Raw genomic sequence first — 15,724 nt, forward strand, 5'->3', positions numbered from 1 at the left:
GTGATACTAAAAACCTATAGCATTTGAAGTTGAGTTGAAAAAAATATAGTATTTGAAGTTAAGTTTATATATATATATATATATATAGAGAGAGAGACATGACTAAATCAAAATTAGTCTAAATCACTAATGTTTTAAATTTTGATAAAACAAAACTACTTAGTAGATTTAAAAATTAAAACTATATTTTGATATGCAAAGTTTCCAAACTAATTTTCAAAAAATCAATTCAATGTATAGCCAAACCAAATTTTGGAGAAAAAAAGAATGTCATGGACACATGGCTTATAAGTATATTTTGAAATTTTATTAGCGAAATTTAAAACTACATGATAATAAAAAATAGCCGCTATTTCTTACTAACTTAAAACATACCTATTTTGAGGGGACAATCGAAAAAACGAAATAGAGAAATTTTCATATAAAGCTATAGCTTCACCTCTAATTATGAAATAAAGTGATAGTTTGTGTTTTTACAAAACAACAATAGTCTATCTGCACAATTCGAAGTTGCTCGGTGTACTAGCTCTATAATAGAGTTAGACAACCCAATCACACTCACTTAGTATAAAGCGAAGCAGGACCGTTGGCAGGGGCGGAGGCAACATATAATGTGGGGGTTCATTCGAACCCCCTCGACGAAAAATATTACTATTTATACATGGTTAAAATTATTTTTTAGGTATGTTTAATAGATGTTGAACCCCCTTCCACTAGTTCGTATGTTTACTTCTCAGATTTTGAACCCCTTATTAAAATTTCTGACTCCGCCACTGACCGTTGACCTGAGCAATATACAGGGTATATATATTTAATAATATTGCAATACAATGTATCCGTGAGCATAATAAGTGTATTTATTTATATACAATATCTCTATAGAGGAATACATTGCATCCACGCAAGTAAAGTAATATAATAACAAAAATCATTATATCGTACGATTAAAAAATATTTTCATATGTATACAATATTTCTGCCTTATTACATTTGCATGGATAATAAATGTCGTCACTTGTATATAATATACAAACAAATCAACCTATTGCTATATTATATAATTTTTTAAAACAATCATTATTTCGAATAAATATAAGGTCTCTTTTTAATGTGTAACGTAAACTTCCCCCAAAAAAATGTGGACTAAGATCTATATGCATCGAATCATGCTTAGAGTAACTATTGAAACTTTAAAAAGTACTAATTTACTATAATTAAATAATAAATTTTATGTCAAGATACAAATAGAAGAAGACAAGTATAGAATAGAAGTTTGCCCTAGTTCCTAAACTTAGCTCACCGAACCTTATTATGAGTGAATTTCATCGTTACGTGGAATATTTTTGAAATAAAAATAAATCAACATTTTTTTAATTTAACATTGTTGTGATTTTAATTTCTTTGATTGAACGAGTGTGAGAGGGTGTTGCTGGAATAGATTGAAAGTATATGGATGATTTTATAAATAAAATTTGAGGAAGATTAGAGGTGATTTGGATTAGTTTAGAGAAAATAATCAATGCACTTGTGACATGTACATATCTAATGTGTATATCATGTATATCAGTATGCATCACAAACATATATGATAGACGTCACTTCAATATATGTATATGACTTTATATGTTTCGTATATCAGTGTATATCACAAGTAGATTTTCATTGACATACACAAATGACAAGAGATAAAAGGATATGTAGTGGAATATACATAGTGGTAGACACCAAATATAATAAGGGATACACATATGGAATTGTTAGTTGTTAATTGGGGAAATTTCGCAAATAGCCACTACAATAAACTTAAATAGACTCCTCAGCTATAATTTGCATATTTACAGATTGTAGCTATAGCTTACTCATTTGTATAATTCGCACCTTGTTTGAATAATTTGCGGGTACGTTTGTATAATTCATGTGTATTTATATAATTGAGTTATTTTTATCCGTATTTATATAAGTATAAATATACAAATAGAATAACTACATACAAGATAGATTTGTACAAATATGGGTACAACTATAGATCTAAAATTGGATCTATTTTCAGAGTACTACAAATTTTGAAATTACACAAATATGATAAAACTTGAAAAAATGAATTTATACAAACACAAACATCTGAACTTTAATCAGTATACAAATTATATTAGAAGAATTACATTATACAAATTCCGAATACAAATTCTGAAACTACACGTTTATACAAACTTTAAAAAGTTATACAAAAAAGATTGAATGTATCTGATGATAAAAGTGAAAACTCAAAGGAAATCACCATCATATACAAATTCAAATCAAACGAAAAATTGTTAGAGGCGAATTATACAAACGTGACGAATTATACGAATTGAAGTCGACGTAATTAACGCTAAATGTTAGTGGTGAATTGTAAATTAGCTAAAATTATAACGATGTTAACTAATTAACTAGTATATGTTCACTTATTGGCGTAATTTTCCCATTGTTATATTATCATATGAATGTTGAGTTTTCTCAACACAAACAAAAATTCTCCAAATTATCAAACCTCACTACAACAGTACCAGCCTAACTCTTGATTGGATAAAATCAATAAATAAAAAATTTCCACAAAAGGCCTAATTTGAATTGCAAGAATATAATCTAATAAAGCTTGTTTGGAATCCATCAAATCATCCTAAACGACAAAGAGTTGAAAATTATTGTAAATTTCTATTATGTATTTCAAATAAACTAAGTTTAGTTGTGTGATACTTTTTTTATCTCATAATTAAAACTCAAATTTTGTGAATTCGTAAGTCATTTTGATCCACTTTTTTGAGAGATAAACATATGTATCTCTTAATACGTACGTCTATTGTGTGAGATATATATTAAAGAATTTGTTGACGAATTTTTAGTTACATTTATGAATTAAATATCTTAAATTTTTATGATAAATATAGTACAATAATGAGCAACATCAATTTATGCTATATAGATAAAACAATCAAATCAAATCGATCTTTTCGATTCAGAGCAAAAGTAGCTGCCTTCATGTGTTATTGCTTTCTCCTTTATATAATTGACAATCTCATAAAGTAAATATCTCTCCAAAAATTATATTCATATATTTAGAATAAAAAAGAAAGGAGGACAATTGTTGAGTATAAGTAGTTTGAATTGACTTATTTTAGATATTTTTAAGTTAAAATAGTTTTCAAAATTATTTTAAAGCGTTTGGTAAAATAAATAAAAAATTTAAAGCAGAAAAAAATATCATAAATTAAAAATCATAATTTATAAGTCATAAATTCTAAAATCTTCCGAACAGACTCTTAAATCTAGCTCTTTTCAAATTCTTTTCTTAAAGAGACATTTTTGCATTTATTTTACATTATAGAGGTTGGGGAGATAATATCTCAGAAGGTCACCCAACTTTGAATAGTTTACTTAGAAAGTCACTCAACTTTGAATAATTTACTTAGAAAGTCACTCAACTTTGTTTTATAATTCAAAAGTCACTCAACTATTGTCATTTCACTTAGAAAGTCACTCAACTATTGATATTTTACTTAGAAAGTCACCCATCTAATTTAAATAATTTTTTCATTAGATTTTGTTAAATACAATTTTTGTTTTAAACTGTTTTTTTTAACAGAAAGATGCTCTTTAATTATTTTATAAAATTTTGTTGAATATTTTAAAACTATTTTCTTAAAAAATAATAAAAGATTGCTATATGCTACTGTGCGTTTTTTTTAATTACTTCCGTTCAATTCCAATCTTCTTCTTTTTTTGGATCATTTTTCAGCATATTTAAGTCTATGCTGATGTACGTTTTTAAAAAAAAAATAATTGTAAGTTAAATAATTGGAGTGAGTCAATAAGATAATTAAAATAAAAAAATTTATTATTTGTTAAAAATAGTTTAAAATAAAAATTAGATTTCAATAAAGCTTATTGAATAGATTATTCAAATTTGTTGGATGACTTTCTAAGTGATTTATCAATAGTTGAGTGACTTTCTAAGTGAAATACCAATATTTGAGTGACTTTGCATTATAAAATAAAGTTGAGTGACTTTCCAAGTGAATAACTCAAAGTTGAGTAACTTTCTAAGTGAACTATTCCAAATTGAGTGACCATATGAGATATTAACTCAGAGGTTGGGCTTAGCCACGAGTTACAAAGCTTTAATAAGATATCGAGAGTACTATCAAAGTCATGTGAAACTACTCATATTCCTATCTAAGGAGTTGCAAAAAGGTAAAATAAAAATAAAAATAAAAATATAAAAAAGAACCAATAAAGGATAATTTAACAAGTTGCTAATAATTCATCTTGGAATTGTTTTGGATTTATTAGGGTATTTCAATTGAAGCTTTAATTGATAATAATTAGCTTCTAAATTATCAGAATTAATATTTTCCATTTTTGTTTGTGCAAAAATAGCTAGACCACGAGCAAAGGCAAAATAGCCAGTACCACCTACAACATTCAACATGTTATTATCATTTGTCAAACTCTTAGCCTCAACACTAAGACTCCCACTAAATTCTTTTGAATTAAATGTAAGATAAATAATATTAAACGCGGAATTTGCGAAATCTTGAATTGGGATGATGAAACCTTGCGCTTTTCCAACTATACGAGACGTGTTTTCAGGGCCTTCAGTAAGAAGGCGATGGAAAATTAAAGCGCCAAAGTCTGTTGGCGCTTTTTGAGAGGGGAAATTGGAAGAGGGGATTCGAGGTTGTTGAATATAGAGGGATAAATCAACCCAAGGGGGATTTTTTGATTTGTTTTGATTAGGTATTGGTGAGAATATTGCAAGGAGAATTACTGAAAGTATTGCTAATAAAATTGCAATGCAAAAAATGATTCTTGCTATCATGACTATAACTAGTGGTATATATTTGATTTGTTTGGTTTTCAAAAGAGAAATTAAGTTGATTGAGGAATAAGATTTTGAGGTATGATTGTCTTAAGGTGTGTTGCTTTTAATACTGTTCAATTTTAGGGGGTTTTGTTAAAATTTTAAAGGTTTTGGTTACTTAATCCACCTTTTTTGCTTTTTCTACCTAAACCATATATAGGTTGCAACTTGCATGAGCTTTTTGTGCATCAAGGAATTAATTTACCCCTAATAATTGATCATGTCTTGCTTGTTAAATAGGAACTTAGTTAAAAAAAATTCACTTACATAATTCTATCCTTTTTTTTCTCACATTGTTTTGGGTGCCTAATTAGTTGAGGGTTATTTAGGAAATAGACTTTCTACCTTCAAGAGATAAGAATAAAGTTTATATACATATTATTCTCCTCAGATCACATTTTATGAAATTTTACTGAATATGATCTTGTTGCATTCTAATGTGAATGTATAGTGAAGGTCTAGTTGTATAATTTCTCAAGGTACTACTAGAAATCAGTCCATTTTTTTGATGGATTAGTCCATCGAGAATTTGTTAGAAATCTATTGGAAGTCCGTTGAAAATATTTCTGGAGTGTTCTTTTCTAACGAATTTTTGAGGTAATGTAAGTCTAATTAAAAAAACATTGTTTTTTAGAAGTGGATTTAAATTTTATGATACTATGATTTGTATTGTATTCTTAATCACCAAAATATATATTCAATTGTTTATTGTTCAAATCTTGGATGAATGAAAACCTTAAAATAACAATAAAGTTATTTTTGTATGATCTATAGATCACAAAGTTAAATTATGATATCAGTCGTATCAATTACATCATCCTCTTAAAGTCTAACCTTGCTTCGAATCCTGTGTAAACGCCAAATATTTTGTTTATCAAACCTATGGTAAAGTATCATTTATGCAAAAGATCTAAAGAAACCCCAACTAATTAGTCACAACCAATTAATCAATAACAAACTTTTAGAAGAGGAAACATGGTTGCATCATTACTCAACCAAGTTGGTGTAGTGGGTAAATATATATATATATATAGATTATATAGCATGATCAAATAAAACGCATATTTACATTCCACATGCATGCAACTTACTAATGAAGAAAGAGCAACTTAAAAAACAACTCACCAACATTTTCTTCATGTTGAAAGCATTCATTTCGTCCATTATGTCACATGGATGCCTCTACACTTGTAATTAAGCAAGTCAAGGTGATGGCATGTTATTTCATTTTCTTCATGAGACCAAGTCACTTTTTGGTCCCTATACAAGTAGAAATTGTACAAAATAACAGAAAGAAAAAGACACTATGATTTTTTTTAATCGGTTCATTTTGGAGTTCAATTAATTCAAATACGTGTTAAAAGTCTCGCTTTGAGGGTAAATCATTCCCTACAAAAAGACAATTTTATATCCAGAAATCTAATACGAGATCTTTACTTAAAGAAAAAAAGGCATTTATTATTTCACCACAACCCGTTTTGTATTCAAATAGTCTATATAAACAATGGTTGATCACTTAGTACTCACATTGTCCAAGAAAGGCACAATGAGTACTACAAACTACCTAAAATTACTACTCATACTCCAAACTTTATTCTCATTATCTTACCTCACAACTAGCCAACAACCATCAACAACACCAATTACCACCTCCACATCAGTGTTAGACATTGATGGTCATGAGCTACAAATTGGCTTAAAATACACAATTTTACCAATTAATCAAAATGGAAGTAGTAGTAGTAGTGGAGGAGTTGGTGGCCTAGCACTAGAAGCTAAAAATATGCCATGTCCATTTTATGTCATACAAAAAAATGTTGAATCATCAAATGGACTTCCAACAAGGTTTATGCCTATTGACAATAACCAACAAGTCATAAATTTATCTACTGATTTAAACATTGTGTTTCTTGCTTCCACAATTTGTGTTCAATCCACGGCATGGAAGGTCGGTGGCGCGGACGAGAGAACGGGAAGGAGGTATGTTATGAGTGGTGGCATGACTGGCCGGCCGGGGATTGATACAATAAGCAATTGGTTTAAAATAGAAAGGTATGGGAATAATGAGAGTTATAAAATTGTGTTTTGTCCTAGAGTTTGCAGTAGTAATTGTAAGGTAGTGTGTGAGAATGTTGGTGTTTTTAATGAGAATGGGAAGAAGTGGCTTGGGTTGAATGATGAACCACTTGTTGTTAGGTTCAAAAAAGTGTTGAATTAGTAGCAAAGATCAATTGTACTTTTCATTTTTCTTCTTCTAATATACTCCATTTAAAATACCAGTCATGTTTTGTTTTTCAAGAGTTTATTTGATTAATCTTCAGATCCTTGTCATAGTCTATGAGGTTGGTGCATGATTCGTATGATATACACCTCCCCACCTCGTGTTTCAATAGTTGTCTCGCTTGTTGCTCTAGCCATTCTGTGGAGAAGAACTTATAGATTAATTTAATATTTTAAAATTAAAAGTTATATATTAAGAAATTAAATGAAAATTATTATAAGTTATAATTCTTCTAATATTATTATGGGGAAAAATTACTTCTTAGAATGATGGACATAATTTATGTAGTTTGAATTTCAAAAAAAGAAATATGACGAATAATTTGAAACAGGAGGAAGTATGATTTCTTTTTCCGAGTGTGAGCTCGGAAAGTTGTATACCGAAGTCATTCAATGGGTAAGTAACCAATTTCTAGACTATATAATGTTATCTTATATGCTGGATTACAAGTAGATAACTTACAAAGCTTTTAAATTTAATTTTATGTCATTTTTGTTTGAACTTCAGTCATACGAAACTTTAATAAATTTAGTTGTACTATTTATCAACAACCCATATGGAAATCTCAAATTTGGTTCCAGCAATTCGAATTAGACAAGGGGGCCCAAACTAGCACAGTTAGGTCTTCTTAGGTCCAATCCCATTTCTCCTATTACTTCTCATTTCTATATGAGATAAATTTCACAACTTTTGTTTATAAGGAAGCTGACAAACAAACACTCCTGCATGTTGTGAGAAGGTATTAGGAAAAATTTCCTCTAGGGGTTCATTTTCATTTGGATATCTTTGCATACACATCATATGCTTATTTAAATCTACATGTTATATCTTTCTTGTTATCAAAAGCATCCACACTTTTATTGGACTCCTTTCTCCATTGCATGGTTTCAAATTGCTCAAGGTGTTGGAAATGGCCAACCATTTCTTTCATATATTACTTCCCTATTCAAGTCATTAATTAGCTATATAGTTCATTAATCGCGCTCTCCGTTCATGGTAAGCTTCCCAGTTCCCAGATCAATCTTCAAGCTCAAGAATCTGGATGATGATGTAGCTAAGGCACACCCATTTCAAGGTTCTTTTCATAGACAACATACAAACACTCTAAAATAAGCTCAGCCAGTAATTCCCCTGGACTTGTTGCTAGAGTTCTCAACTTAAAGACATTGACCATTTTGGAAACAGAAGAGAACTCCTCCAATATTGATGATTGGCATTGCAATGCTCTCAATAATAAAAAAAATTGCAACATCTGGAAAATCTAAAGTTGTTTTTCAATCCAAATATTGAAAACTTTCAACCTCATTAATTGCATCAGACATTGGAATGTGTTTCCGCTAAAGCTCAACAAGTTGACATTAAGTGCTAGCGTATACCATGGGAAGATGATAGAATTCTTGGCATGTTACCAAATATTGAAGTGCTCAAACTGAAAATATATGCTTTCCAGGAACCAGAATGAGAACCAGATGAAGAGGGGTTCTCCAGACTCAAAGTCCTACTTATTGAAAGTAAGACTAGGTGCACTGGAGGGCCATAGATTCTCACTTCCCAAGTCTCGCATATTTAGTCCCTGTGATATTGGAGATATTCCAACAAAACAACTCATTGAATTGCATTCTTGCAGCCCTTTGACTGAGATCTCTGCTAGAATAAGAACCTGTGACCAGCAACAAAGCCTCGGAAACAATTGCTGAGAAGTTCACAGTGATCAAGCTAGACAAATTAGGGAATGTTAACAATTTATGTTATCGTAGATTTTAGTTCCGAGCTGGATGATCTTGCTGCTGATGCATGTAGCAACAATTAGTAATATGGCTTCAAGTACTAGTTCTGATTTTTCTCTGTCCCTGGAACTGTGTTATGGTTGTAACTTGTAAGGTAGCGATTTTAGAATAAAACTAGGAGAGTGAGAATTAACCTGTTGATGCATTATAAATCTGTTGGCTACGCTCGCAAAATACTAGCTTTTATGTATGGAAGTTACAGTTTAAATCTCATACCTAAAGGTATCAAGTGGCTTTGCCATTGACAAACTCTCTCTCATTTGATATTCAGTCTTATCCTTCAACATTTGAGTTGAAAAATAGATCACAAATTTTCTTTTTCAACTAAACAATTATTTATAGTAATTAATACTTTCTGAATACAACAGTGACTTTAAGTTCTTTCTACATTTCTGAATACAATAGTGACTTTAAGTTCTTTCTACATCCTTGTTTCCTAAGTAAGGACAGTAGGGATAAAATGTATATTTGGTATTGTTACAAGGACAAAATAATGAAGTAAGCCTCACTTGATCAAACTTCAACAGAATATCTTGAAGTTATTACCCGCGACTTTGAGAATAGAGACTAAGAATAAGTTTCGGCAAAAGAATGAGAAGATAAGGTGATTAACTCCAAAATATGAGAGAATGACTGAGATGCTGATCCACTTTAATATCATATGTACTTCACCAGCCATTCCAAGCTCTGTCATGTATGAATATGCCATTAGGAAAAAACTTCTTTGATAAGCTAAAAGCAGTAACTTCATTTACTAATATCACAACTTTGATTATACAAAACTCGGGGTCTGCCTGTTTTTCTGCAGAGAAACAAGATGAGCTAAATATTGCTAGGTAGGGATATAGTACCTTGATGCATTCAGGTAAATCTTCGTCTTTTATTTTGGCATGAGTCTGTCAATGAAGAGATGAAAAAGCATGTGAATTAGAGTTTTCAAATGCATTACTGATCATGACTCTCTACACTTATAGAAAATGTGCAAATGCAAAGCACAATTTTAGATAAAATAGTGCTTAAGAATATACTTGGATTCTTCCTTGACGATACATTTCCAAGTTAAAAGAAAGTCACAAACTTATTTCACTTGGATTAATATTTATGTGTTTCAGAAGTTACCTTTGTGACCAAATGGCATGAGGCATAAAGATTGGCAGCTGATAAAGCGAGAATCACCAGTGCAGAAGCTACAGTTGATGGTCTGTAGCACAAGTGTTCATGACCCAACAAAGCTAGGACTGCCAGGTATTTAGCTGTCCTCTCCATATATTCGGTAGCTGTAGCAGCTTTAAGATAGAACCTGTGCAGTTGTGACAAACGCCAAATAAAATAGATGCATGACTCTTTACTTCTTCAGTTAGTGTATGTTAAGGCTAAGTCATCAAGTATCAAATTTAAGCAATTGTATAACATGGTTAACCGTTGTACCATAAGAAGTTGTAGATTGTGGGAAGAAAGCACTGGAAGTTGAGGACCTCCTGTACCAGCCACTCCATAGCCACCACTTCAGAACAGCTATATGCAGTGCCTGCAACAGAGAATGTCTTCTGGCGAATGCTGAAATGAAAGAAGTGAACTTGTCAACTAAATAACTTTTCAGCAAATGAGACCTAAGAAGATTAGTATGCTTTAATAATGATAGGGAACGTAAAATATCAAGACTTTTAAACTGTAATGTCCTTAGCTTCGTCAATTTGAACTTCCTTTGAGAATTTCTTACTATTTTTCCCAGTAAGTAACATCCGAAAAAATGAATGCAAGGTAATTTGCAATGCTGAGCTCCCTCAGATTTTACAATTGGTTTTGAGGCTCTGCTTATATGCACTTCCTTTCGACATTTCATTACGATACTATATACTCTAGTTGCTCTCAAGTGAACAATCCTGGATTTAATATCAGAGCAAGAGATGTTACCTGTTGAAAGGCTGGTTTTCTTCGATCCTGACTGCCAGAGTAAGGCAGGCTATGCCAGCAATTTGAAGGCATCTTTTGGTTTTGAAGTATCCTTTACTTAGAAATCTGTCAAAGAGGTTGACACTTAGGAACATCGTCTCCTTCTGAAGGTCCTTCCTCGTGGCTTGCTGTAAAAGAAATATGTCCAGCATTAGATAAGGGAAAAGTGCCAAAGTACTAGTGACATTAGTATGTATAGGCTGTTGAAACAATTTTTAGTTCATTTGTATTGCAGTTCTCTGCAGACAAAAATGGGAATCTTAGATGCCTTGAACTACTCCCAGAACCATGTTGTTTTAGGGCCATCTTGTGGTAAACGCCTGAAATGCCAGTGGATCCAAATTTCTTATTTTTTTTCATTACAAAGTCCTAACAGCAGTTTATTTTTTGCTTATAATTATCCTCCCAATGAGTTACTCTATGAACAAAAGGGAAATAGTATCGAGTTATATTACTCTCAATTTGTTTCAACTTACATGGCATCCTTTCCATAATCGAACTCTCCAAAATGTTTGATGATATTATTCTACTCAACTTTCTAAGATCTCATGAATTTAAAATTTTAATATTTTATAGTAATGTCTATCAAACTAATCTTCAATTATTATACTCTATGGACCGTTACTTTATTTCAGAAAAATGGTACTACTAATATTTAAGCGCACACAAGCAATATGGACAGCATTATAGGCTCACGTGCAAGGTGGATTCTATTATCTTTCTACCAGTTGTTAAAAAATATAACTTCCACATGCACTATAAGCCGTAAATTTATATGGCACGAAAAGTTGATTTGATTCGCTAATAGCATCAACTTCCAGAGAAATTTTTAACTGCATTTCAGATCAACTAGAAAGGAACGCGGGGAGTAAACACGTTCATCACTAACTAACCTCGAGTATCCAATGAACCATCTGTAACCGTTGCTGCACGATTAGATCGCCGTAGTCCGTAGTGGAACAGTATTCCTCGGCGTAGTCGTGTAGATACAATTGCCTCCTCTCTCTGTTTCTTATCATCCTATAGCTCTCTTCATCCTCTTCATCCTCCAATCCCTCCATACATAAAGGAAATAAACAGAATCATGATGATATTAAGGCTAACTAATAGTATACAACATAATTTTAGAAAAAAAACTTCAATAATTACTATCTCAATCTAAAACCAGTTCAATCCGCTAATTTAAATTCTCTCTATCTACTCTGATACAACTATATTTGTTTCAATCCACTGCTCAGTATTCATGAACTACAAATTTGATGATTTTAGAGAGAGATCAATAGATTTTGTGAAATGTAAATTTTCAGTACAAATTAAAGGAAGTTAAATAAATAGCTTACAGTGAATTCAGTAGAAATGTGATCTTCCGATGAGTTTATGGGAGTGGATTGCAAAGCGGCGGTTGATCTGCAGAACTGTTGACCGAACCGAAGAAACAACGTGAAAGTAGGTGAAGGACTAGCGTCTGCGTTCGATTTCTCAGAGAACTGGCTTCCGGAGTCGTACCAATACGACGGACTATAGTCGGACAGATCTATATCGGAACTCTCCGGGAATATCTCCGATTGGAGTTCAGAATTAGCTGATGAATAGTCATCAGAGACATCAACAATTGAGAAATTTTCAGAACATTCCAGATCAAATTCTGCTTCAACGAGTTTCTCATGAGCTTGTTCTACAGCAGATAATTCTACCTCTGGACAGACTCGTGAAACTTCAGACTCGACCTCTTCCACTGCTCTGTTTTCACTACATTTGATTGATTGAACTGATAAATTTCCACATTTTGACTCCGAAGGCGACTGTAAGACGGAATTGAATGAAACGGCATCTTCATGGTTGATTTTTGCAGCATTTCTGCTTCCTTCAACAGCATCCCCTCCGGATTTTGAGCTTTCACCGCAAAAACCACCAGAAGCTTTCAGAAATCTCGAAATTGCTTCAGAATCCTCAGTTCCTTCAATAAATTTTGCATTTCTATTCCGCTTTGAAACAATATCGCGAGAGATATCAACTGGATCTTCAATTTTTATGATTTTTCCGATAACTTCAGAACACGAATCAACACAAGAGCATTCCGAAAATTCCACTTCAGCATCCTTCTTCTGATCCAAAAGTAATTTCTTCCTGAAATAAGCTCTAGTAATTCTCCGAAATTCCTCTCCTTCAATTTCACGCTTCTTCACTTCCTTATTCACAGAACCTTTGCTTGATTGACGCGAAATTTCACTTGTCAAGTGAGACGAAGCAGCAACTGGGAATGAACGTAGAATCGGAGATTTATGTGATCGCTTCCGGCGAGGTAGCTTCGACCGGAGCTGCTTCTTCACTGCCGGTAGGATTTCCTTAGGTTGCTGAACCGCCTTTTGAACTGCTTCTGCATGTAACTTTCGCTTCATTGCTTGTACTTTGCTTAGAACGTGTGAATTTCCTCAAACGGAGTGTGTTCAAGTTGTGTGCGTCAGTGAGAGGAAGCCGTTAATGGCGTTTGTTTGCTCGGAGAGAAAATGGGGAAAATGGGGAGTGTGAGGGCTTATATACGCTGTGGTTGAGTGGGACCACGTTGATGTCACGTTGTTGTTAATTTTTCTTTCACATTTTCTTTTTCTTTTATTTTTTTCTCGTGCAGAAATACTTAAAACACTTTTCATTTTTTCGAAAATAGTTATCTTTAATTTTTTTGAATGAAATTTATATATTTATAAATTATGTAAAAAGCATTATAAATCACAATAATTGATAATTCAATTTATAGTATCTCAAAATCCGAAAAATATCACACAAAATGAGACAGAGAAGTGTGTATATATATATTCTCAATTTAAAAAGTACAAACAGTTTAAATTATTTATCTTATAAAAGAAGTCGACCGACTATTCAATTCTAAATAAGATAATCTACTATAAATGTGGATATTTTCGTTTTGAGAGTGAGAATTGTAGCTCACAGAATTACAAGTTTTTGCATAATTTGCTTCTGATTTCAATAAAACTACTCAAAATCAATTGACTGGTATAAATTAATACTCTCTCCGTTTTACAAAAAATGACCTCTTTTTTTTTTTAGTCAGTTTCAAAAAGAATGACCTCTTTCCTTTTTTTGGTAACATTTTACTTTTTGCTTTCCACGTAGCATGTTTAAGACCACAAGATTAAGGGCAATTTTGTACATTTGACATAACTTTAATTTAGGATCACAAGATTCAAAAGTCTTCTTTATTTACTTAAACTCCGTGTCAAGTCAAACCAGATCATTCTTTATGAAACGGAGGAAGTATCTTATATGAATTATTATGTGAAGTTGCATAATAGAAAAGAACACATTCATTATACAATGTTGCTCAAACAAATCTTATATAACAAGGAGTAATATCTTTATTATTGACGAATTACATTCTATTACTGTAATATTTATTTCTTAATTGAAAATATTTAAAGAGTAAACTAATATTCGAAACTCAAAAAATAATAAATAATAAAAATGCTTCTTTCTTTCAAAAGATGTGTTTTGGTGTCGGTGGATCCCTATGCAAAATTCAATAAGAATTCATATAAGATATTTATTTTATTTTTTATTTATTTTTAATTCATATAAGATATCGATGGACCCCTATCCAAAATTTTAAATGCATAAATAAGTACTTCATAATTCATTTCACTTTATTCAAATTAAGTTCATGTATAAAAGTACTATTATTTCCCTGGTTTGAGTTACATAAAGCTTATAGACATATTTAATAACTCTTATATTCTATATAGCTATTTAAAATCACAAGGTTTGATATGTTATACACATTTTTAATTTAAAATTATAATATTTTTTTCTCAAATTTCATAGCTAATCAAACTAAATAGGGATCTAAACATAAACTGAGCGATATTTTTAAAAAAAAATTATTATTTGAGAAAAAAATTCATATCCAAGAGAGCATAGCAATACTCTCCACTCTCCATTACTAAACAAAATGGAATTAAGGGAGAGGTATAGATTCGTTCATATGTTTTTCTTGATTATTAGTATTTAGTAATATTGTTGTACAACTAATAATAATACCATCAAAAAGATGTATCAGCAGGTGCAAGAAGTTTGAAAGTAAAGGCTAGATAGATATTTATAGAGTTTGAACTTTTATTCTAGATGAGTAGCGGCAATGTCTAGAGGCTGATGTAGCAAGTTGTGTTGGGTCAGTTCGGTCATTTTTTTTGTGATTTCTGTTTTTTGAGCGATAAATTCTACTTGGTAAATAAAATAATTTAGTTACCAAAAATAAAATACACTTTATTTTAATTTATGTGATATGTTTCTATTAATTTAAGAGAAAAAAAAACTTACCAAACTTGTAATCCTTAACTCCAACATATCATGACAATGAGTAATATGTTGTAACATATAAGACTTTTGAAATATCAATCAAACAGATTTGAAGAAGTAAAAAAAATCATGTGTGGTGAACATGGATTGAACACATGACCTTTCGATCTTCAGAGCGTCCACTTTTGAAATATCAATCAAACAGATTTGAAGAAATAAAAAAGTATCATGTGCGGTGAACGTGGATCGAACACGTGACCTTCAGATCTTCAGTCTGACGCTCTCCCAACTGAGCTATCCCCGCAAACATATTAACTGCACCAGCCGGGAATCGAACCCGGGTCTGTACCGTGGCAGCGTACTATTCTACCACTAGACCACTGGTGCTAGATGCATGTTTTTGAATAAATTGTTTTACTTACTCTAATGATTTTATTGAAACGTAACACATCCATCAATAATAAAATTAAACTACCTTATTAGACATACATC

The 15,724-nt window shown here is 31.5% G+C and overlaps 3 protein-coding genes and 2 non-coding genes across 5 annotated transcripts; 1 reads left to right on the plus strand and 4 right to left on the minus strand.

Moving 5' to 3' along the window:
• Nucleotides 1-4,277: 4,277 nt before the first annotated feature.
• Nucleotides 4,278-4,907, minus strand: LOC125812120 (dirigent protein 11). Its single transcript, XM_049491614.1, has one exon. The coding sequence runs from the start codon at nt 4,856-4,858 to the stop codon at nt 4,301-4,303; it is 558 nt and encodes a 185-aa protein (XP_049347571.1). The 5' UTR covers nt 4,859-4,907; the 3' UTR covers nt 4,278-4,300.
• A 1,533-nt stretch (nt 4,908-6,440) lies between these two features.
• On the plus strand, nt 6,441-7,162 carry LOC125812119 (kunitz trypsin inhibitor 5-like). The gene has a single exon (XM_049491613.1). The coding sequence runs from the start codon at nt 6,447-6,449 to the stop codon at nt 7,116-7,118; it is 672 nt and encodes a 223-aa protein (XP_049347570.1). The 5' UTR covers nt 6,441-6,446; the 3' UTR covers nt 7,119-7,162.
• A 2,439-nt stretch (nt 7,163-9,601) lies between these two features.
• Nucleotides 9,602-13,404, minus strand: LOC125812115 (cyclin-SDS). The gene is made up of 7 exons (XM_049491608.1): nt 12,262-13,404; nt 11,815-11,976; nt 10,883-11,049; nt 10,397-10,525; nt 10,088-10,268; nt 9,820-9,864; nt 9,602-9,655 (listed from the first exon to the last, which is right to left on the minus strand). Exons 1-7 carry the CDS (start codon nt 13,318-13,320, stop codon nt 9,626-9,628), a joined length of 1,773 nt encoding a protein of 590 aa, XP_049347565.1. The 5' UTR covers nt 13,321-13,404; the 3' UTR covers nt 9,602-9,625.
• Nucleotides 13,405-15,463: 2,059 nt separating this feature from the next.
• Nucleotides 15,464-15,536, minus strand: TRNAF-GAA (transfer RNA phenylalanine (anticodon GAA)). The gene has a single exon. It is a non-coding gene; the product is annotated as a tRNA-Phe (tRNA).
• A 12-nt stretch (nt 15,537-15,548) lies between these two features.
• TRNAG-GCC (transfer RNA glycine (anticodon GCC)) lies at nt 15,549-15,619 on the minus strand. The gene has a single exon. It is a non-coding gene; the product is annotated as a tRNA-Gly (tRNA).
• Between the last annotated feature and the right edge of the window lie 105 nt (nt 15,620-15,724).

Source organism: Solanum verrucosum, unplaced genomic scaffold (assembly GCF_900185275.1).
Source record: "Solanum verrucosum unplaced genomic scaffold, falcon-dt-bn FXZP01000603.1, whole genome shotgun sequence".
Classification (NCBI taxonomy): Eukaryota; Viridiplantae; Streptophyta; class Magnoliopsida; order Solanales; family Solanaceae; genus Solanum; species Solanum verrucosum.